We start from the raw sequence: 24425 nt of genomic DNA, 5'->3' as shown, positions 1-24425 counted from the left end.
TTGACACCATCACCTTGATAAATTGTTATGACCTCTCTACCTTAATTATACATTTCTGAATTACTTATTATTTTGGTTAGACCCTTGGCATGTGACTCTTAAACTACTATGTTATTCTAGTCAAATAAAAACCAAAAGAATTGCAGACGCTGTAAATCAGGATCAGAGGCAAAGGCTGCCAAGGGTGCTTAGCGAGTGTGCTGGCATCTGTGAAGAAAACTCAGAGTTAACATTTCTTTTTCCTGTGATCCTTCCTCTGGATTTTCTTCACAGATCCTTCTGGGCTTTTCCTGTGGCTTCTGTTTTTGTTCCATGTTATTCCAGTCATTTGGTTTGTCCCCAGCACCACCTTATTTTTAATTTTTTGTAATTCTCTCTCTGTCACATTTAATTGGTCATCCCTTCAGTTACTATTCAGCTATTGACACTTTACTCACACCGTCTAACATTCTTGATCACCTGCAGAGAATTATTATTTGACGCTGCTCTCACACCATTTACATGATCTTTTGATCTCTTTGCCCTTGATCTCTCTGCTCATAAATTCTGTGTTCTGTGTGCTTCCCTCTCACTAGACCTGACAAAGGGACTACGAAAGCTTACGATTTCAAATAAGCCTGTTGCACTATAACCTGATGTCGTATGATTTCTCACTAAGTCTCCACTGCTCGAGGGCCAAGAATTGTAAAGATATCGTAGAAATTCTTCCTCAACCTCCTCTTCCAACTTAAATGTGAATTTTGAAACATTGTCCCCTAAGTTTTGATGCTCCATAATGGGATATGTTCTTGCAGCATCCACTCATCAAATCCCCTTATAGAATGTTGTAAGTTTCAAAAGATCACCTCACTTCCTTTTAAATTCCAATGAATACAAGCCCAACTTGGTCAAACCCAAGAGAGCCTCTTCATCCCAGGAAGCCTCATCAATGTTTATTGAACTGCCTCAAATACAAGTAAGGAGACCAACGTGGCAGGCAATACTCTCGGTGCAATCTTGCCAGTGCCTTGCATAGCTTTTTTTAAAGATGCCTCTACATTTATACTTCAACCCTTTGTAATGAAGGCCAACATTCCATTTGCCTTCCTAATTATCTGCTCTACCTGCTTGCTGATTTCTTGTAATCGTTAGGACACCCACATACCTGTATCACAGCATTTTGCAATCTCTGTAACAATATTCTGCTTTTCTTTCCCAAAGTGGACACACTTTTTTCTTACATTATGCATCAGCTGCCAAATTCTTGTCAATATAATTAATCTATGTATATCCCTTTGAAGGCTCTGTGTTTTCCTCATAACTGTCCTACCTATCAGCACATCTTGCTAGAATCAAGCCGAACCCTGAACTGGGAGAATTGGCCACTCCCCTTTCATTGTAAAAGTGTTTTATAAGAAAGATTTACAAGCTATTTCCAGACATATCGGAACCTCTGCCTTTACAACCTCTTTTGAAAAAAAAACCAAGACCAACATAACCTTGCTAAAGGAGCAGTATCGTCCATAGTTCCAACACAAACTTCGTCCCCTGAATTAAACTGTTTCATTCACTTAGAGAAGGTGAGTGACTGGCATTGGCATTCCTGCTGCCATTTCACCCTTCCTCCAGGTCTGGAAATATCAGGTTTAATCTGGTGTGGAGTCTTCTCCCTATCAGCAACTCTGCTCGAGCTATCCCTGTTGTTGTGGGGTGGTTTTATAATCGAACAAGGAATCAGGACAGTTTGTCTCTTGGTTTGGTTTGATTTTAGCAAGATGTGCTGATAGGTAGGACAGTTATGAGGAAAACAGAGTCTTCAAAGGGATATACATAGGTTAATTATATTGACAAGAATTTGGCAGCTGTAGGCTGCTTCTTTAAGCCTGCTTTCAATGTTTGAACCCCACTTCCACCAGACCATTGGATGATGGATGGTATGTAGCTATCCTTATGCGCCGAATGCCATTTGATTTCAGGAAATATTCAAATTCCCTGCTGGTAAATGACATCCCACTGTCAGTGGCCAACATTTCTGGGAGTCTGTGTAGTGCAAGCGATGCCCGCAGCTTTTCAATCATCATCCCTGAGTTTGCCAAACAAACTTTGTGCACATCCAACTACTTTGAATGGGGTGCCCAGAATGACCAGGAACATTGAGCCCATGAAAATCTGGGCACTGTCCCACCAACGCAGCTATGTTGGCATCTAACCTAGCCACTAGACATAGCTTCTCACGAGTATCTTCATCTTGGAAACCCCTGGATGACTCTGATGAAGTCCGGCCAGTATCTGGTGGCAACCTTTATGGGACAATCACCCTTGCTCCCCATAGCAACATTCCATTCTCAGCTCCATTGAATTAACTGCACAGAGGCTAGTATCCCGTCACGAAGTCATCCTTTATTTACTTGTGCATAGTACACTGGCTGTGGTCAGCCAGCTTGGAATCAATCCCCTGAAGTGTGGATTTACTAAATCTGTTTATTTTGTCAGTCACTTGAACTGAGGAGACTAATCTTTTTTTAAATATAAACTCCCACACTACCACCTAACAGTGGTAGTGCTTACTCATTCCCTGGAGTTGGTGGGGGTGGGAGTGGGAGTGGGGGTGGGGGTGGGGGTGGGGGTGGGGATGGGGATGGGAAAGTGTGTGTATACGCAGAATCTCCTGTTTATATTTTTTTTGGGGTAGGCATTGGGTGCACCATTCCTGGAAACACTGCAATACCACGCTGATACCTGGAGAGGACAGAGCAAGCCCTTAAGCCATCTCCCTGCTCCAAAAATCCATTTAATACAAACACTCCCACCTTCGGGAGATATCAGCGATTAAACTGATAAGAACAGAAACTATATATATTCCAAGCCTAAAGGCCGAGAAGTGATAAATCTCCTGTTTATATTGGTCAAACAGGGCTTTCCTGATTGGCTCAGGTTAACAACCCCAATCAATGACCTCATAATCAACAAGGTCCACCTGGTTCCAAACAATATACTTTCATACTTGACAGGGCAAACATTTCATGACTTTATGCTATTGTTTCTGTCAATGCGCCTGATTTTCTACTTGCGAATTTATGCATTGAAAAAAGTGCAAACTCAATGAATCAATAATAAATATTACAAGGGTTGGCTAGGGTGTCTCCATGTTTATGGCCTTATGGGGTAAAATGAGGAAAAAAAACTTTCTACACAAAAAAGAAAATGGTTAGATCAAATCTCCACAAGAAATACAAGATCCTAATCTGAGGGCACAGCTTTTTACTCATTACCTCACAGTTGCTGAGATTCAGATGTACATCACAGATGTGAGTGTTACAGGCCAGACCCTGAAGAATGGCTCTGTGGAGTACAATAAAAGGCTTTTAGCAAAACAACTTGCCAGTAAATATCATACAAATTCAATCAAAGAACTGTCTGAGGAAAAAGCAGAGTGTTATTATGTCTCACGGAATTTGTTTGACTGTCTTTGGCAGTCGTACTGTAATTTTACAGTTTGTCATGAAATCTGGCCTCATTTTTTTTGATTAGATTAGATTACTTACAATGTGGAAACAGGCCCTTCAGCCCAACAAGTCCACACCGACCCTCCGAAGAGCAACCCACCCAGATCCATTCCCCTACATTTACCCCTTCACCTAACACTATGGACAATTTAGCATGGCCAATTCACCTAACCTGCACATCTTTGAACTGTGGGAGGAAACCGGAGCACCAAACAGACTCGGGAAGAATGTGCAAACTCCACACCGACAGTTGCCCAATGCGGGAATTGAACCTGGGTCTCTGGCGCTGTGAGGCAGCAGTGCTAACCACTGTGCCACAGTGCCACCCTTTTGCTTTCTCAAGATTGCACTGGGTGGGGCAATGATCATTTTCAGAAACAATCCCATAGCATGAGATGGGCTTGATGAATTTTTTGCTGTTTATCTAATTTTCTCTGCTCCTATTATTGTGATGCTGGGAGAATAGGAGTCACACTTTTTAAATACATATCAAGGTTGCAAGAGCCTGATTAGCTTGAGTTTAATTATTGTTGTAATCTAATAGAGGCATTAAAAATAGAGAGAGAAATTGATCTTCTGGCAGGAGAATTCAGCATTAGATAACATATTGTTAAAATACAGTAAATGGCTAGAAGATGAGGAGTTGAGTGGAGGGGTGGATGTTTAGTAAGGGAGGGATGCTGTGCAGTGTGGAGTATGCTGGGGAGACACGGAGTACTGGACGGTATTGTGGACAAGCTGGGTGAGGGATGCAAAGCAAGGGGATAAAGGAAGGTACTAATGGAAAAAAGGGGAAGGAGAATTGTTGGGAGGAAGAGGAGGTCGTTGTTTTCTGAACTCTCTCAAACCATTGTTCTCTACCTTCCTGCTGTCTCTCTAGTTTAGAAAGAAAGCCACTGCCAGCCCAGATGTCAGAATTCAGCAGTTCCTCCGCCCCAGTCAGTCAATGTAAAATTAATTACTGCTTTTAGAATGTCTTGGAATTACAGTGTCACATTTCAAAAGTTTTACTGATCAATAAAACATACAGTACCTTACTGCTTCCAGTGGTAGCTTGATACCAGACAGTGTAATGCACTTTAATGATAAACAGTTACTGAAGAACTGCTTCAATGAAGGGGGGACTTCCCGAGATTTCCTGTGAGAGAGAAGGCTTTGCACTCAACTAGAATCAATATTGAACATGTTACATCAAAGAATCTGGGAGATTTTCAAACTTGTCATCAGATATTTAATGATTAAACATCACAGTTTGGGAGGTGAACCTTGTGAGAAAGTGACTGACTGTCACTTATTCATTCAAACTGAGGTTTAATAAGATGTATAATCTAAATGACCTCAGGCCTGACATTAGAAAAAAAAGTGGAAATAATGAGAGGACAAGAATCATTCCAATTGCATATTTACATCCAATTGAATAAACATCCACGAAAGAAATCAATACATCTGCAAATTGAGCAGTTTGCAACAAGTCTGATGGCTAATTGGCAAGTGAAAAATCTAAGGAACAGGAAATTCGACGTTTCGGGCAAAAGCCCTTCATCAGGGGCCCTTCCTGATGAAGGGCTTTTGCCCGAAACGTCGAATTTCCTGTTCCTTGGATGCTGCCTGACCTGCTGCGCTTTAACCAGCAACATATTTTCAGCTTTGATCTCCAGCATCTGCAGACCTCACCTTTTACTTAAGTGAAAAATCTACCCCAATAAAATAGGCTCTTAAACTGAGGCAGAATTCAGTGACAGCTTCTCAAAAAAATGATCACATACACAACTTGCCTACAGTTAACACTCTTTTGCATTCTCCAGGTAATTATTTGTTAGGGTTAGTTTGAGCTTTTCTCATGTCAACTTCTGTTGGTTTTCCAATTTAACACACCTTTTTCTTTTTCTTCTATGAATTCTTATATACCAAGAACCATCCCAAAAACCACAAGCTACAAATCCAAGTCCTCAAATGATAGGCCAATGAGTTAAGATTCACAAGTGATGCCCATACAATAGGCAATAGAGTCATTTTAAAATGCATTTCTGTAATTCACTTTGTTTCATGGTTCTGATCTCAAGGCCAGAACTAAATGCACAGTTTGGGAGGTGAACCTTGTGAGAAACTGACTGACTGTCATTTATTCATTCAAACTGAGTTTAATAGGACGTATAATCTAAATGACCTCAGGCCTGACATTAGAAAAAAAAAAGTGGAAATAATGAGAGGACAAGAATCATTCCAATTGCATATTTACAGGGTGGAATAATACATTTGGTTCTATTACACAGGGTGCTTTCAATTATTGTAGTGTTTAGACCACATGATGTAGAAGCAAGCCATTCAGCCCAACAAAGCTGCTCCACCATTCAATGAGATCATGGCTGATCTGATAATCTTCAACTTCACCTTCCTTCCTTATTCCCACAAACTTTGATGTTTTTATTCATTCATGGGCCAGTGTTTATTGCCCGTCCCTAACTGGGTCAACTAGATTGCTGTGGGGCTGGAGTCACAAGTTGGCCAGACCAGGTAAGGATGGCAGATTTCCTTCCCGAAAGCATATCAGTGAACCAAGTGGATTTTTCTTGAAAATCAACAATGGATTCATGGCCATCGTTAGACTCTTCATTCCAGATTTTTGTTGAATTCAAACTCCATCATCTGCCATGGGTGGGGGAGGGGATTTGAACCCAGATCACCAGAATATTACTTGGGTCTCTGGATTAATAGTCCTGCGATAATACCACGAGGCCATTACCTTCCTTAGAATTAGAATTCTATCTAACTCAGCTTTGAATAACTTAACGACAGCCTTGATAGCTCTCTGTAGTGAAGAATTCTACAGATTCACTATTCTGTCAAGAATTATAAGTGAGTTCTCCTCAATTTTACAGTTATAATTTCACAGAAATGCCTGATAATCAAAGGTTAACTGGCAGCCACCCATAGTTTGTTTATCGTAATCTCAAATTCACTGAAGATATTCAAGTCGATCAAGGTCATGTGAAATTGACTGATTTTGGGGGTTGTGCTCCTGCCAGCAGTCAGTTCTATTTTAAGTGAATCACCTTATAGAGCAATCAAACAGCAGCTAAAGAATTTAAATCATTTGACATCAACAGCTTCTTACTTGTGGGAAAATACATTTCGATCGAGGATTAGAGAGGTCAGATGTGCACAACATCCACGATTCAATGCTCCAAAAAGCTGAACAAAAAGGAATACAGAAAATCAGCAATGGAACACCAGAATTTTAAAAAAGCTACAGACATACTTTACCATTACGTAAAAGCCTTTTATAGAACCTTATGAAAACCTCAATTTCTAATTTTAAAAATTCTTTCATAGGATGTTGGCATTGTTGGCTGGGCCAGTAAATATAGCCCACCTCTGGTTGCCCTTGAGGTGATGGTGATGGTGAGCTGACTTCTTGAACTACTGCAGTCCAATTGTTATCAGTAAACCGGCCCTTTGGGAGGGAATTCCAGGATTTTGACCCAGCAACAATGAAAGAATGGCAATATATTTCCAAGTCGCGATAGTGAATGGCTTGGTGGGGGGCTGGGGTAAGGGGGAAGGGAGACAATGTATAGGTGTCCACATGTATATTCTAGCCATTTCCTCTTTGATAGTCTCTTTTGAACCCATGACAACTACCAATGTAGGAGCGTTGGTGAATTTTGGCAGTGCATCTTCTAAATGGCACATACAGCTACTACTGAGCATCAATGATGAAGGAAGTCAATATTTGTGGATGTGATGCCAATCAAGGAGGCTGTTCTGACCTGGATGGTATCAAGCTTCTTGAACATTCTTGGAGCTGCATTCATCCAAGTAAATGAGGAGTATTCCATCATACTCCTGACTTGTGCCCTGTAGATGATGGGCAGGTTTTAGGGAGTCAGAAAGTGAGTTACTTGCTGCAAGACTGCTCGTCTTTGACTGATCTTGTGGCAAGATACTTATATGGCTAATTCAATTCAGTTTGTAGTCAATAGTAACCTCAGAATATCGATAGTAGCTTTATTCTATTATTGAATGTGAAAGGGCGATGGCTAAATCCTTTCTTGTTGGAGATGGTCATTGCATGGCACTTAAGTGGCACAAATGTTACTTGCCACTTGCCAGCCTCATAACTGAATATTTTCCTGGTTTTGCAGTATTTGGACATGGATTCCTTCAGCATCTAAGCAATTGCAAATGGTGCTGAATATTGTGCAATCATTAGCGATTATTTCCACATCTGACTTTATGATGGAAGCAAGGTCATTGATTAGCCAGCTGAAGATGGTCAGACTGAAACATTATCCTAAGGAACCTACATATACTACAGCCAAAAATAAGTGGGGAGGCAAATTGTGAGGATGACAAAGACTGTACAGAGGGATATAGACAGGTTAAGCAAATGGGCAAAAACTTGGCTGACAGAATGGATTGCTGGAAAATATGAGGCTATGCATTTTGGCAGGAAGATTAGAGGAGCTGAACGTTATTTAAATAGAGAAAAGACTCCCAGAAACTTACAGCGGAGGGTTTAGGTAGTCCTTGGGCATAAATCTTAAAACACTAGTGTAAAGCTCAACAGTAATAGAGAAGGCAAATGGAATATTAGCCTTTATTTCAAAGAGAATTGACTACAAAAATACGGATGCTTTCTAAACCGAGACAGGGCATTCAGACCACAGATGGAATACTGTGAACAGTTTTGGGACACTTATCTAAGGAAAGACAGACTGTTTTTGGAGATAATGCAGAGAATGTTCACTAGGCTGAACCTGGCTATAGAGTGACTGGGGAGAGGTTGAGTAGGTTCGTTGTGTACTCACTGGATGTTAGAAGAACGAATAGCAAGCATATTGAAATCGACAAGATTCTTAGGGGAACTTGGCAGGGTAGATGCAGAAAAGTTGTATCGCTTTGTGGGAGGCTCTAAGACCAGACAGTAGAATCTCAGGAAAAAGGGTGGTTCTAATACAGAAATGAGAAGGAAGTTCTTCTTTCGGAGAGTAGTAAATTTGTAATTCTTTACTATAACGTGCTATCAAAGATGTGTCTTCAAATATATACAAGGTTGAGATTCACAGATTTTTAATCAGCAAGGGAATTATGGGGGAAAAGACCGGAAGGTAGAGTTGAAAATTATCAGGCCAGTCATGATCTCGTTGAATGCACAGAGGACATATCTGGGCAATTTTCCACATTGTTGGGTGAATGATAGTGCTGTACTCGAACAGTTTGGCTAGAGGCTATCAAGTTTTGGAATGAAGCGTTTAATACTATTGCTGGAATATTGTCTGTGATGTTAGGGACCTCTGGAGAAGGGCAAGGTGGATTATCCACTCAGCATTTCTGGCTGAAGTTTGTTGCACATGCTTCAGCCTTACGTTCTGCAGTGATTTGCTAGGCTCCCCATTGATGATAGGGATATTTGTGGATACTCTTCCTCAAATTACTTACTTAAATATCCTCCACCATTCACTACCGGATGTGGCAGGACTGCAGAGCTTAGATCTGACCCATTTATTGTGGAATTGCTTAGCCTCTTATCACTTACTGTTTGTCAAACTGGTTTTGTAGCTTCAACAGGATGACACCTCATTTTTAGGTATGCTTGATGGTGCTCCTGGCTTACCTTCCTGTATTCTTAATTAAACCAGGACTGATCCCTTGGCTTGATGGTAATGGTAAAGTAGGGGATATGTCAGGCCATGAGGCTCCAGTACAATTTAGCTTGCTGATGGCCCACAACACCTCATGTATGTCCAATCTTGAGTTGCTAGATCTGTTTATGTTATCACAGAATCATTTTAAAGTAAATGGCAGGTATGTCAGCCTACAGAGAGGTTTGACAGTGATACAACAGTGCCATCTGTTGGTGACTATATACACTTTGACAAAGAAATCGGTGAGAAATAAATTTGCATCTTTCATCACCTATGATGTTCCAAGGAACTTTACAAGCATTATGAAGTGAATCACAGTTGCATTTTGGGACAAAGCAATGTGTCAATTTATGCACAAAAAGATCCCACCAATAGTAATGTAATAAATGACCACAGAAGTAGGTTTTTTTTCTGACACTGTCAAGGGGCAGGTGAGTACAAAGTTCTGAATCTAGATTTTGCTGTTTGGGGTATTGGGACAGGGCTGTCCCCAGGTCAGAGTTGTAAGCCTCCTATCTGGCACATTGATGGAACAACTTTACTGAAGATCAAAGTGCAAATTACCCTCCTGATAACGTAGGCACAGAATGAAACACTTCACTTGCGTGACTGTTAGATGTCACAAAATATACTACAGCTCATGAAATATTTTTTGTTGTAATGGAGGAAACACAGTGTCTAATTTGCCCATAGCCATCTCCCAGAAGCAGGAAGGCGATAATAATTAAATAATATATTTTTGTACTGATTTAAGGATTGAACTGATTGATCAGGACAAGGGTTAAATCTCTTGCTCTTCTTCAAAACATGGGATTTTTATATTCTACTGAGGGGGCAGATGGAACGTCCAATTAATAACACACCTGAAAGATGGTACTGTTGACGACAGTGGGGGTGGGAATAAAGAGGAGGTCAATAAAAGATAAAATTGCATATGTACTGTGAAAGACTGTCTCATTATCCTATTGTAACATCAATGCTAACACAACAATTAACAAATCCACATATTTCCCTTGTTTCATGCTGAGGTAAAAAATCTTTTGAAAAAACAATGATACCATTCGTATTAGAAAAAAAAGTATGTTGTGTTGTGTTTTCCAGCTATCTGCTGCAGAAATAAGACTAAAACTGCAAAAGAACTTAAAGTAACAGATATTATTCCTGCCTTCCTAGAGGGAGATAATGTTAGAGAATGTTAGTCTTTTAAGAATACCAAAAACTGTGGTACTTACAGAATCCAGAGCACAATCAGTACCTGCCAGATCCAGATGAGTCAGGGCATTCGGATGGGAAATGAAATTATAAAATATCTGGCACAAAAAGAAAGAAGTTATTTTTGTAAATATTTTGTCTGAATTTCTTATGGTCAAATCATTATATATGTTTAAGTGATAAATATTCAATCATAAGGTTGAATATTTAAGTATGAAACAATATTCAATTCTTGCATTTTTTTGTTTTTATTCCGAAATAGAGATTAAAATAGCATTCTTGTAAACGGTTGACTTACTCATCAAATGGGTCCTCTTGGTATATTGGAAAATACTGCCAGCCAGTACAATTGCTATACAAAGATGTGTCTGGGCCATTGAAATACCAACTTTGAGGTTTTCCTAATGCTTTTGTCACATTGGATATACCAAAAAAATAGATGCCAGGTTTGACAGTCATGCAAATACAAAGCAGGCAAATATCTATCCAGAGGTAGATTTGCCTGCTTTGAGTTTTCAGGACTGTCAAACCATAATGCAATACCTTACATTTATCCAATTAAACTATGTCTGCCATTCCTTTGCCCATTGACCCAATTGATCAAGATCTTTTTCAAATCTTAGCCAACCTTTTTTCACCGTCCACTATACCATAAATTTTGGTATCATCTGCTATTTTCATTCAAATCATTTATATAAATTACAAATAATTAGAAGATACATGTGATTGTTACAAAGCCTTAAAAATTTGATTTAAACCTAAATACCCAAATGTCCCAGCTGCCAATTGTGGGAGGCATTTTAACCAAATGTTGAATGTCAGTGTGGGGGCTACATTTTGGGGAGTGAAAAATAATAGATGTTGTATGGGGATACATCAAAATGAAGTAAGCGTTTGAAGGGTTAATTCTAGCTTGTATTTCCTTGCGTTTCATTATTTGATAGTTGCAAGAATGTTGACCATAACCCATGTGTGAGTTCCCCTCAAACAGCAAATTAAAATCATTTGATATGCTGAGGCTGGTTGAGCTTGTATTATTTTGGGTCACAATAAAGCTTGTGGTTAAAAAGACATACACTGACAAATAACTTGTGGTTGACAACAGATCATAATCCAAGGCAAGGCCAAAGTATTTGTAACAAGACCATGGTTTACTGAGTATAGTTATAGGGTTAATACTATAACAGTAGTCAGTGTTTTTTTAAATTTCACAGGATTGTTGAAAACTCAACTGAGCAAGAGCTCACAGAAGTTGAGAGGTCACCTTGAATCTACAAAGCAGGTTGTGATACTTGTCATTTAATGTGACCCAAATGTTACAACACTATCTCTGCCAATATTTTTCAAAACTAGTTATTGAAAATCCTCTTATAATATATTAACATCTGCAGACATTATTACTGAAAGAATAACTGCTCTCTGCTGTGACAATGAAAGTAAAGAAATCCACTTACAAAAATGCTTCCATTTTGTCTCTAAGAAGTACAGGGAGTCAGCCATGTATTTAGGTCATAAGACACAGGAGCAGAATTAGGCCGTTCAGCTCATCGAGTCACTCCATTCAATCATGGCTGATATGTTTCTCAGCCCTATTCTCCTGCATTCTCCCTGTAACCCTTGATCCCCTTACTAAACAAAGGCCTCTTCCCTAGGGTGGGGGAGTTCAAAACTAGAGAGCATAATTTTAAGGCAAGAGGAGAAAAATTTTAAAAAACACACGCGGAGCAACCTTTACACACAGGTTCATGTATGGAATGAAAAGCCAGACAATGTGGTCGGTACATGTACGATTACAACATGTAAAAGAATTTGGATAAGGACCTGAATAGGAAAGGTTCAGAGAGCTATGGGCCAAATGCAGGCAAGTGGGAATACTTTTGTTCGGGAAACTTGGTCAGCATGGAGTAGTTGGATTGAAGGGTCTGTTTCCGTGCTGTATGACAACAATTCTACTTAAAAATAACTAGCTTGTATATGGTACTTTGATGTATTTTCCTTTCCATGATTAATTGAAACTAACTCTTTCTGCAAAATATTGGAAGATCGATAGACAAGGAAGTGTTGAATTGGTCACTGTGGTTTTGTGCATCATGTTATTAGTCAGACTGAAAATAAGATCCCAGGACATGGGTTGCCAATTTGCCATCATCCATTTTACATGACCAGATTCAATAATAACCCATACCACTTTTAAACAAGTCAGCTAAAATCAATTTAGAAAGTTGGACACCAGTTTGCAAGATACTAGCAACCTTCATTGATGAGAAATTGTCTCAATATTTACTCAACATTTACAAAGTAGAATTCGGAATGGATCTGAGAATGTCTGTTGAGAAGGAAGTTATTTGGGTCAGGGGAAAGCTTTATATAAACAGGAACCTAATCGAAAGTTTCTCAATTTCAACTTTCATTGCATAGTTTACTAATTCCCATCTTGTCCTTTTGAAATCAATTGCATTATTAATAGTGAGTGGACTTGCCATACTGACAAATGCCACATGGATTAGATGAGAATAATCAGATACTGACTAAACGTTTAGGCCTTCGGAAAACTAAATCATCATTTGATGCCTATGTTCCTGCTTGCATTCACTTACACAGGTATCTTCAGCAGCTAATATCCCTGGATTTCCAGAGAGGTCCAGGTGAACAAGAGACGATGTAAAAGCTTCATTTGAAATCAACGATTGAGCCAAAGAGTTAAGACCTGAAAAAGTGAAGAGGAAAGATGAAAAACATATGCAGAGAACTAAGTTACAGAAAGGTCAACAAAAATTGATTTTATTTATCTACTGAACATACTACTTTGTAACATATAGATAAACAACACTCCATATTTGAATTATTCTCTTTGAGACAATAACTTACATTTTGAGTACTGGCATGGAGGTCATAATCTATAACTTGACTATTTCCACTGAGGCAGAAGTTAATGGAATTTTTTTTCCAACAGCAGCAGAAAAAGCTAAAAAATGGTTATTTATTCTATTTCATTAGAAATTCTACCAGTGTTCCAAAGTTACAATGAGGCACTGCAGACGCTTATGGAAATACAGTGCCAGCTTCTCCAAGTCGACGACTATGACTTCCTTCTATATCACTGCTCAGTAAGTTTCACTATATACATGTGTCTGTATGTTGAAGAGATGTGAAGATTAGTAAAACTCAGTTGTATGAAAAATCTTCCTGTTACTCACGTTCAAGCTCCTTGTACAAGCGACCAAAAGATGCCCAGCACCTATTGATCCATGTTCATTATCCACTTCCAAGGAAAAGGGAAAAGCATGGAGACACAACTGGCATTGTTTGAATATTTAGATTGCCAAATTTAGACTCATGTACAGTGGTAACAATTTAATTCCTCTTGCTAAATATTTGCATATTACTTGTTACTTAATTCATGTATATAGCCTGAATGATAATTTTTCTTTTTGCTAATGTTCACATTCAACATATTGGCGCTTGATCACTGCTTTTTGTCCTCCAGTCATTATGTATCTTGTCAATCTATACATTAACAAAAGTTGCTGTACCAACCCAACATACAGATGGTCATTGCATCACACTATCACATATAGTCCTTAAAGGCAGCTCAGCCGCATGAAGAAAATGCATGATTATAACATTAAATGACTATGTATTAGAATGCTAATCATTTAGTTTGGCAATTCTCTCTTTCCTTATGGAGTACTAAAATGATTTATTTATATTAAAATTTAAAGCGAAATTTCAAAAGGGACATTAAAATGCCATATAAGAAAAAAAAGTGTAGATAGAGTCATAGAGTGACAGATGTACAGCACACAAACAGACCCTTCAGTCCAACTCGTCCATGTCGACCAGATATCCCAACCTAATCTAGTCCCACCTGCCAGCACCTGGCCCATATCCCTCCAAACCCTTCCTATTCATATACCCATCCAAATGCCTTTTAAATGTTGCAATTGTACCAACCTCCACCACTTCCTCTGGCAGCCATTACATACATGTACCACCCTCTGCGTGAAAAAGTTGCCCCATAGGTTTCTTTTAGATCTTTCCCCTTTCAACCTAAACCTATGCCTATAGTTCTGGACTCCCCCACCACAGGGAAGAGACTTTGTCTATTTATCCTATCCATGCCCCTCATGATTTTATAAACCTCTATAAGGTCCCCCCTCAGCCTCCGATTCTCCAGGGAAAACAGCTCCAGCCTATTCAACTTCTCCCTACAGCTCAAATCCTCTAATCCTGGCAACATCCTTATAGATCTTTTCTGAACCCTGGCATGTTTCACAACATCTTTCCGATAGAAGGAGACCAGAAATAAGAATTTAATCATTGTTAGGCCTTAGATGTTATCCACAAAATACATAGGTTGAAATAAAATCAAAAATTGCTGGAGAAACTCAGCATGTCTTGTAACATCTGTGGAGAGAGAAACAGAGTTAACCTTTCAAGTCCAATGACTCTTTTTTTGGTACATCTTGAAAGACGGTTGAAATTAAATTTAGTGGGGGATGTACTGTTTGACCCCACTCTCCAAAAGAAAAACACTGACTTGTAACTGGAATTTACTCCGAAGACCTTAAGCAGGTGAACAGTGGATTTAAGCCCGATGGAGATCCTTTTGGCCAATCTGATTGCCTAGACAGCAGTGTCATTACTGGGTATTACTGGGATTGCAAGGAGGCCCACAAGGATTGGGGAGGTATCCTGAACTCACCTAAGTCTCAAGCATTTTGTGCATGTAGGTATAGGGAGGCCTAGAGGGACTGGTAGACTGAAATCAAGTGACAAAAGGAATAATAACATCTTGAGAATGAAGGGGAGCTTCAGTACACAAAAAGCATCCCTCAAAGAATGTATCCCCTCTTCCTTCCTATCTTTTAATCAGTGTCCCGCCTGCACACAATTTAGTGGGGATTGTACTGGGGGTCAAGCAGTGGGCTAGCCATGCGATATATTTTATGTGTTCCTGCAATACTAAAAACATGCCAGGCCTATGAGGTCGGGATGGGTAATACCGAACCTTTTAATATTTTCCTTATTTTAAAAGTGTCACATGAAGTTATAAATTTAATAAATTTCAAATATAAATTTGAAACACCCAGCAACTGAAAACAATACTTTCTGAATCATTTCAACAACACAATGCAGGGATATGTTATATGGAATTTTTACATTGTAAAGGATGCAAATAGAAACAAAAATAGGTTGATACCATTCAGATATGTGGCCATGTGCATTTAGGATTATCTTCATTTTATCTAAGTTTCAAATGGTGAGGTCCAGGCACATGAAATACTGCAGCTCTAATGCTAGACTTTCGCACAATTGTGCTGAGTAAAACTGAAAGCTGTTTTTCAAAGTTGCAAACTGAACCCAATGATGATGCAGAACAAGGCTTTTTCGTAATTAATTTGCACTCCAAATACTTCCCTGTTCCTCTACCACTTGTAGATGACAGTTCATATATAAGGATAACTTCAATTTATTTTTAAAACAGCATGAGATCTACATAGAAACAACTGCATCTCAGCTTGTGGCTGGCTTAAACTTGGTTTCTTGGTGAAGGCCTACCTTTTGCAGTCAGTGATGTTCTGGAGAGGTTGAGATACTTCAGTCCTTTGGACAGTTTTTCAAACTGCTGACTGAGTGCTGACACCCCTATTAAAGAGAAGGGTGACTGATTTATTACCGATGTATTTTATTATCGATTATTGCTGTATGACAAACATCATTGATCACTTCTCTTTTTTTGCTTAAATCATCAACTTTTCAATGTTCCTCTCTGCCTTCCACATGACCTTCTCCATCCGGGTAAGAGCAGTGAAGCCTTTTCTCCATTTTGTTCAGACACTGGTTCAGAATTCAGACAGTGAGGATCATGTGGTTAACCACTTATCTTACCATCTGATAGCGCTATGAAGTCACATTTTAAGTGTTTAATAAATGGTGAAGTAAATGAGTTAAGAAAATGTCCATTCATCTTGTCAGACTGAGCTGTTTTTCTTTAAATTTTAATCCTTATCCTGTAGTCAACTATGTGGATGACATCTGTAGGATCCAAATGTTAAGCCTTAATTGGGGATAACTGAGTTTCCATAGAAATATTGCAGTTTAGCCATTTGAATCTAATATATTGCAATCAGGATTAGCAAAATCATATTCCCTTGGTTGAAGCTGGTATGTTAAATGTTTGACAGCCCTGGAAGTGTCTAATTTTCCAACATTATTTTTAAAAAGAAGCATTTGCAACACAAATGATTCAAAAAGCCAATTTGAGAATCAAAGATATCAGCAAGATTCCTCAGTATTATCTTCTGTCATTAAAAATTCCTCCTTTTGTAAATAGAAACCATGGCTTGTGCTATTAAAAAAGTGTATACATTCACATCCCAAGCAGAATCCGTTTTCTAATATTGTATCATAATAACTATAAATCATAAGAAGGGAAATAGAAAGCATTCAAGGTGGACATGATAGAAAAAATAAGTAGAAATTCTGTCATAATGAAGGTCAAAACTTTTTCAAAGTTGGAATTCATCCTAGTGAATCAAACACTAAACACAAAAACAAGATATTGTGGATGCCGAAAATCTGAAGTATTGAACAGAACTGGCAACACTCGTGGAAAGAAAAGCAGAGTTTATGTTTCATCAGAACAGATGTTTAAAAATATCACACTTCAGGCATCTGAAGTATTTTGTTTTTGTACAATAACAACCATCCTGTTTGGCAAATTTTTCCTTCAACACAAAAAGGATCTTACACCAGAGCTGCTTTGCCCCAATTCAACTGAAACAATTTCACGTTAGAAGGCTTCATGAAATTAGACACTTGAGGTTCTGAAATAGACTGGTCTGGTTATTCAGATGCTTAAACACATAAGTCCCAACCAGAATGAAGTAATTCAAGTCTCTGGACATCTTCTCAGTCAGAATTACAACTCCAGGTTGTTTTGTGGCATTATCTCCATGATAGATGGGATAGACTTCAAACAGATCTAGCAAATCAAGACTGGGCACCCATGAGGTGCTGTGAGCCATCATCAACACCAGAATTGTACTCAAGCACAATCTGCAACATCATGGTCTGACATATTCCCCACTCTACCATTTACTTTCAAGCCAGGGATCAACCCTGCTTCAGTGAAGAGAGCAGGAGGGTATATCAGAAACACTACGAAATGTACCTAACAATGAGCTGTCAATCTGATGATGCTACAAAACAGGACTACACATGTTTCAACTAGCAAAATCAGCAACTGATGGAGTTCAGTTACTTCACATCCAATAGATCAGATCTAAGTTCTGCAGTGCTGCTACATTTAATCATAATGGTTTGGTCAACTAAACAACTCAATTAAAGGAGGCACCACAAATATTTTCATCTTCAATCATAGGGGACCCTAGCACATTTGTACAAAAGATAAGGCTGAAGCATTTGCAACAATCTTCAGCCAGAAATGATGAGAGGTCTCCAGCATCACTGATGCCAATCTTATCTTTAACCAGTTTGGTTCACCTCATGTGACACTGAAAAACAGCTGGAGGCAGTGTATATTGCAAAAGCTAAGGCCTTGACAACATTCTGTCACTAGCAGTAAAGACTTATACTGCAGGACTAGCTGTGCCCTTAGACCAGCTGTTCCAGTAGAACTACTGTATTTACTCAGCAACGTGGAAAATTACTGAGGTATACCCTGTACACAAAAAGCAGCACAAATCTAACCCAGACAATTAATATCCCATTAGTCCACTCTCGAACATCAGTAAAGCAATGGGAAGTGTCATCAACAGAGATATCATAGAGTCATAGAGATGTACAGCTCGGAAACAGACTCTTCGGTCCAACCTGTCCATGCTGACCAGATATCCCAACCCCAATCTAGTCCCACCTGCCAGCACCTGGCCCACATCCCTCCAAACCCTTCCTATTCATATACCCATCCAAATGCCTCTTAAATGTTGCAATTGTACCAGCCTCCACCACATCCTCTGGCAGCTCATTTCATACATGTACCACCCTTTGCGTGAAAACGTTGCCCCTTAGGTGTCTTTTATATCTTTCCCCTCTCACCCTAAACCTATGCCCTCTAGTTCTGGACTTCCCGACCCCAGGGAAAAGACTTTGTCTATTTATCCTATCCATGCCCCTCATAATTTTGTAGACCTCTATAAGGTCATCCCTCAGCCTCCAACAGTCCAGGGAAAACAGCCCCAGCCTGTTCAGCCTCTCCCTGTAGCTCAGATCCTCCAACCCTGGCAACATGCTTGTAAATCTTTTATGAACCCTTTCAAGTTTCACAACGTCTTTCCGATAGGAAGGAGACCAGAATTGCATGCAATATTCCAACAGTGGCCTAACCAATGTCCTGTACAGCCACAACATGACCTCCCAACTCCTATACTCAATACTCTGACCAATAAAGGAAAGCATACCAAATGCCTTCTGCACTATCCTATCTACCTGTGACTCCACCACCACCCTCTGTCTTCTACCTTTGAGCCAGTTCTGTATTCAAATGGCTAGTTCTCCCTGTATTCCATGAGATCTAACCTTGCTAACCACTCTCCCATGAGGAACCTTGTCGAATGCCTTACTGAAGTCCATATAGATCACATCTACTACTTTGTCCTCATCAATCTTCTTTGTTATTTCTTCAAAAACTTAATCAAGTTTGTGAGACATGACCTCCCACGCACAAAGCCATGTTGACTATCCCTAATCCGTCTTTGCTTTTCTAAATACATGTACATCCTGTCCCTCAGGATTTCCTCCAACAACTTACCCACCACCAAGGTCAGGCTCACCAGTCTACAGTTCCCTGGCCCTTCTTAAACAGTTGCCAACCTCCAGTCTTCCGGCACCTCACCTGTGACTATCGATGATACAGATATCTCAGCAAGAAGCCCAGCAATCACTTCTCTAGCTTCCCAGAGTTCTCGGGTACACCTGATCAGGTCCTGGGGATTTATCCACCTTTAACCGTTTCAAGATATCCAGCACTTCCTCCTCTGTAATCTGGACATTTTGCAAGATGTCACCATCTATTTCCCTACAGTCTATATCTTCCATATCCTTTTCCACATTAAATACTGATGCAAAATATTTTTTTTTAGATTACTTACAGTGTGGAAACAGGCCCTTCGGCCCAACAAGTCCACACTGACCTGCCGAAGCGCAGCGCAACCCACCCATACCCCTACATTTACCCTTTTTACCTAACACTACGGGCAATTTAGCATGGCCAATTCACCTAACCTGCACATCTTTAGATTGTGGGAGGAAACCAGAGCACCCGGAGGAAACGGAGAGAATATGCAAACTCCACACAGTCAGTTGCCTGAGTCGGGAATTGAACCCAGGTCTCTGGCACTGTTAGGCAGCAGTGCTAACCACTGTGCCACTGAGCAATAAGCTACTCAGATGTTTAGTTTGAGTTCCAGCAGGGTCATTCAGCTCTTGATCTCATTATACCCTTCAAACATGGACAACAATGCTGAATTCCAGAGATGAAGTGAAAGTGACAGCCCTTGGCATCAAGACTGCATTTAAGCGAATGTTGGATAAAAGAGCCCTAACCAAAGTAGAGTCAATGAAAATTGTGAGAAAAACTCTTGCTTGTTTGTAGGCATATGTGGCACAAAGAAACATAATTGTGGTGTTGGAAGTCAATAATCTGTGCTTCAGTTAATGTCCTAGGAACAACCATCTTCAGCTGCTTCATTAATAACCTTTTCTCTAACATTCGGTCAGAAGTGGGTATATTTGCTGATGATAGCTCAATGCTCAGCACCATTTCAACTTATCAGATATTGAAGATGTCAATATCCACATGCAGCAAGACCTGGAAAGATTTCAGATTGGGGAGACGTGGCAAGTAACATTCATGCCACATATCTCCAATGAGAGAATCTAACTAGCACTCCTTAACATTCACTGGCATCACCATCACTAAATCACCCACCAACAATATGTTACGACTGACTAGAAACTGAATTGGACTAGCCATATATATGCTGTGGCTACAAGAGGAGGTCAAAAGCTAGGAATCCTGCAATGGGTATCTCATGTCCTGACATCTAGTCTGTCTACAAGGCACAAGTCAACAGTGTGATAGAATATGCCTCACTGGCCCAGATGACTGCAGCTCCAAAAACATTCAAGAAGTTTGACACCATTGAGAACAAAACAGCCCATCCAGATTGGCACCACATCCAGAAATATTCACTCCCTTCACCAATTATACTTAGTTGCGGTGTGTACCATTTACAAGATATACAGCAAAAGTTCATCTTGGTTGGCACATTCCAAACCCTCAAGGACCAAGGGCAGTGGATGCATGGGAATGCTAACATTTTCAGGTTTTTCTTAAAGCCACTCACCATCCAGACTTGGAAATATATTGTCATTTTGTCAGTGACAATGGGTCAAAATCCTAACAGCAATATGGGCCCACATATACAAAATGGACTGTGGCATAGTAGCTCAGTGGTTAGCACTGCTGCCTCACAGCGCCCAGGACCCGGGTTCAATTCCCAGCTCGGGCAACCGTCTGTGTGGAGTTTGCACGTTCTCCCAGCGTCTGTGTGGGTTTCCTCCCACAGTTACAAAGATGTGCTGGTTAGGTGAGTTGGCCATGCTAAATTGCCCGTAGTGTTAAGTGCAGGGGAATGGGTCTGGCTGGGTTGCTGTTTGGAGGGTTGGTGTTGACTTGTTGGGCCAAAAGGCCTGTTTCCACACTGTAGGGAATCTAATCTAAAAAAAAGAATTCAAGGAGGCAATTTGCCTACCAGTACTTTTTCATAGGCAACAAGAGTGGATAAATAAATGCTGATGCAGCCATTGTCCTATGAATGAATCTGAAAGAAAGTGTCAGAATTCCTTAGTATGCAGCTCACCAACTGGATTGAACACAAGTCATTGTATTTTTAGCAAGTGGAAGGAAGGCTGACTTGCAAGGAGGATACTGGAACTGACACGATCCAGTTTGACCTGTATAATGTATAATTACAACAAGCTATTCTTAAAGTTGCATTTTGCATTTTTTTTTTCCCCCAGTGTGTTGAGACAAGAATGTAAAGTGGCAAGTTTGTCCTTCCATTGGGCTAAACTGAGAGAAAGGAAATTCTGGCCAATATCAAGATAGTTCTGTTACAATTTTACCAGGAATAAATAGGATGAAAGTGAGGAGTTTCATGTTTACCTCTGTCCTCCAACTGGTTGTTGGATAGATTTATGGTGTGAAGCGCCGGGTGGAAATTCTCTTTTAGAGCAAGTGCAATTTTTTGTCCAGCATCACTGCAAGAGTAAGACATGTAACATGCAGATTGATTAACTAAAACATAACAAGAGAAATAAAGTCAGGATCATGCTTTTACTTCTTATTTGGGACAGAATGATGACAATGCACAGTTAAAAATGAAAGAGATGAATTTGCCTGTGTTGGATCAAGTTTCTCCTGAGTCCAATCACTGAAAACATATTGGACTTAAAATTGGGCATGGCCCACTTGTGGGGACAGCTTTCATGGTGCTTAATTGTCCTGTGGATGATTGTGTGATTTAGGCAGAATGCAAATTGGTGGCCTAGCATTTCATTATTTAGAAGGATTTCTTTCAAAATCAGCTGTTTGAACATCATTGCTGTGTTAAGCTGAGTTAACAAAAGTTATTGTATTAAGCAAAATTAATATTTTCAAGATATTAAATATAATTTTATTCATTAAATAAGGACATAGGAGGTTGTGGCACGGTGGGTGTATCTCTATTTCTGGGCCAGAATCTCTGGATTCAAATCCACCTTGATGATCACAAAAAGTGTGTCTTAACCCGATCAATAAGGTTGATTATCAATCTATAAATCCATCCGATGTGCCTGTGGCAGGCAGTAAGAGTGGGAGAAATTCCGAGTCACCCAGAACTGTGTGGCAACTGCAGCATAACAATCTCCCCTTATTAAAAGACTCCATTGCAAGTTCTTACCATGAGCAAGAGTCACTCTTTCTAAGGGATTACCATACAGAAAAAATAAGGTTGCTAAGCCACAACAGAATGGAAAGTTTTTTTTAAAAAAGGAGCAAATGGATTATTTCTTCACAATCTCAGCTAGCTGTCCATCATTCCTAATATTTAAGTCTTCAACAAAAGCAATTGGGGATACACACATAAAACAAGTAAAACAGTGAACAGCTGAATCACCAAGCTCAAAACAGTCTCAGTTCAAATCTTTCCGCTGTGTTAACCTAGATTCTCACTCTATTGTTCACAGCCTCTGTGAGAGTGAACAGAAGTGAATGTTACAGCACCTGGTTCAGTGTTAATACTTTATGCATATGTAAGCCAATGAGGAATGGATAACACTTCACACTCTGGGAATTGCACACAGCAGATAAAAGTAAAAAAAAATGCATTAATGATTGTTAACATGACAAAAACACCAACAACATTGACAGTCTACTTACAACTTCAGTCCAGCATTTTCTAAAACCAGCTCCTCCAGTTTAGTGGACAAACTGATCACATAGAGGACCTGCTCTATCACATCGGGGCTCTGGAGGTGAGAAGTAATCATGAGAAGAATAGATCATTTGCAAAGTCATCAGATAGATCCCTAATGAAGATGATCTTTTATCATTATTTGTAGTGTCGTGTGTATTAATCTTGTCAACTTGCTAATTTTCGAACTGGCTCAACATAACTATAGATTGTCCAAAAAAAAAAGCCAGAAAGGTACCTCTCATGACTGGCGATAAATTTCTCATTTCGTGAAGAAATTAAAAAATTTAAACTGGAGCTACAAAAATGTCTGCATTAAAATGTGGCGATCTGAATTATACTGGTAAGAATTAAGCTGTTGAAAGTTAAGGAAGTCAGTCAGTCCTGGGAGAAATTAAAATGATTTATTTTGAACTTCATTCAAAATAAATGGGCCATTTATTATAAAAATACAGGCTTTTATGACTAGTTATCTTTTAGTAAGTTGGTTTATGTGAAAAGAGGCATCTTACCAGAACCCAAGAGCAAAGTTTGAAAGTAGCATGTCAGGTCAGCTGCCCAGTGCATTCCTGTCTCCAAGTGATTTTGCCAGAGGTGAGGTCAATGTATGAGCAGTCTGCTGACTGATGGCAACAAGCAGATGATAAGGCCAATTTGAGAACCAGTCAGGACAAGTTGCCAATGCTACTGGGACCTTCCTACCATCAACTAAGCCTCCCATTAAGGCTGGAGCCTGGCAAGTACCTGGTGATGTGTTCCCCCCCCCCAATGAAGAGACAATTAATGCTCTTCTCAATTCATTCATGATACAGCAGACATCAGAGAGCCTTAGTTGCAGCAACAAGCATTCCTGTGGAGGATTTTGCCCTCCACAACTATGATGACACATTTATTTTAAAATGTTCGGAAGGTATCAGAGAGGACCTTCATGATAAAATATCCTCATTATGTCCGACCTCCTCAGGAACACCCACCTTTCCTGTGAGACTGCCAGCTGTTCAGAGGTATGGGCTCTTTGAATTGGCCTCTCACCTCAGGAAACCACCTGCTATCTATCACTCAACTGTATAAATGAAGGCAAACTCTTTATTGACCACCTGTTTGTGACTGGGCAATAGACAACATTTACTTTTAATTCCAAAGACATAAAGATGTTAAAGCAATAGGAAACATTATTGAATCTAAGATGGCTGATCATCCTTAATCAGTATCCTGTTCCTGCCTTATCTCCATAACCCTTGATTCCACAATCTTTGAGAGCTCTATCCAACTCTTTCTTAAATGAATCCAGAGACTGGGCCTCCACTGCCCTCTGGGGCAGAACATTCCACACAGCCACCACTCTCTGAGTGAAGAAGTTTCTCCTCATCTCTGTCCTAAATGGTCTACCTCGTATTTTTAAGCTGTGTCCTCTGGTTCGGCTCATCAGCGGAAACATGTTTCCTGCTGCCAGAGTGTCCAATCCTTTCATAATCTTAGATGTCTCTATCAGATCCCCTCTCAGTCTTCTAAACTCAAGGGTATACAAGCCCAGTCGCTCTAGTCTTTCACTGTAAGGTAATCTCGCCATTCCAGGAATTGACCTCGTGAACCTA

At 39.7% G+C, this 24425-nt stretch overlaps 1 protein-coding gene and 1 non-coding gene across 3 annotated transcripts in view; both read right to left on the bottom strand.

The window, feature by feature from the left end:
- carmil2 (capping protein regulator and myosin 1 linker 2) overlaps positions 1-24425 on the bottom strand; it is a 179959-nt gene that overhangs the window by 79830 nt on the left and 75704 nt on the right. For both annotated transcript variants that reach the window (XM_060837741.1, XM_060837740.1), the window contains exons 10-17: positions 22797-22885; positions 21540-21634; positions 15908-15994; positions 12943-13052; positions 10366-10443; positions 6601-6677; positions 4519-4623; positions 3252-3321 (exon numbers count right to left, since the gene is read on the bottom strand). In XM_060837741.1, coding sequence (XP_060693724.1) covers positions 3252-3321; positions 4519-4623; positions 6601-6677; positions 10366-10443; positions 12943-13052; positions 15908-15994; positions 21540-21634; positions 22797-22885 — 711 coding nt within the window. The remainder of the gene's footprint in view (positions 1-3251; positions 3322-4518; positions 4624-6600; positions 6678-10365; positions 10444-12942; positions 13053-15907; positions 15995-21539; positions 21635-22796; positions 22886-24425) is intronic.
- On the bottom strand, positions 2674-2865 carry LOC132824085 (U2 spliceosomal RNA). Its single transcript, XR_009645632.1, has one exon. It is a non-coding gene; the product is annotated as a U2 spliceosomal RNA (small nuclear RNA).

Source organism: Hemiscyllium ocellatum, chromosome 17 (genome assembly GCF_020745735.1).
Source record: "Hemiscyllium ocellatum isolate sHemOce1 chromosome 17, sHemOce1.pat.X.cur, whole genome shotgun sequence".
NCBI classification, from domain to species: domain Eukaryota; kingdom Metazoa; phylum Chordata; class Chondrichthyes; order Orectolobiformes; family Hemiscylliidae; genus Hemiscyllium; species Hemiscyllium ocellatum.
The sequence above is the reverse complement of the archived record's forward strand: the minus strand, read 5'-3'. Positions and strand labels throughout refer to the sequence as shown.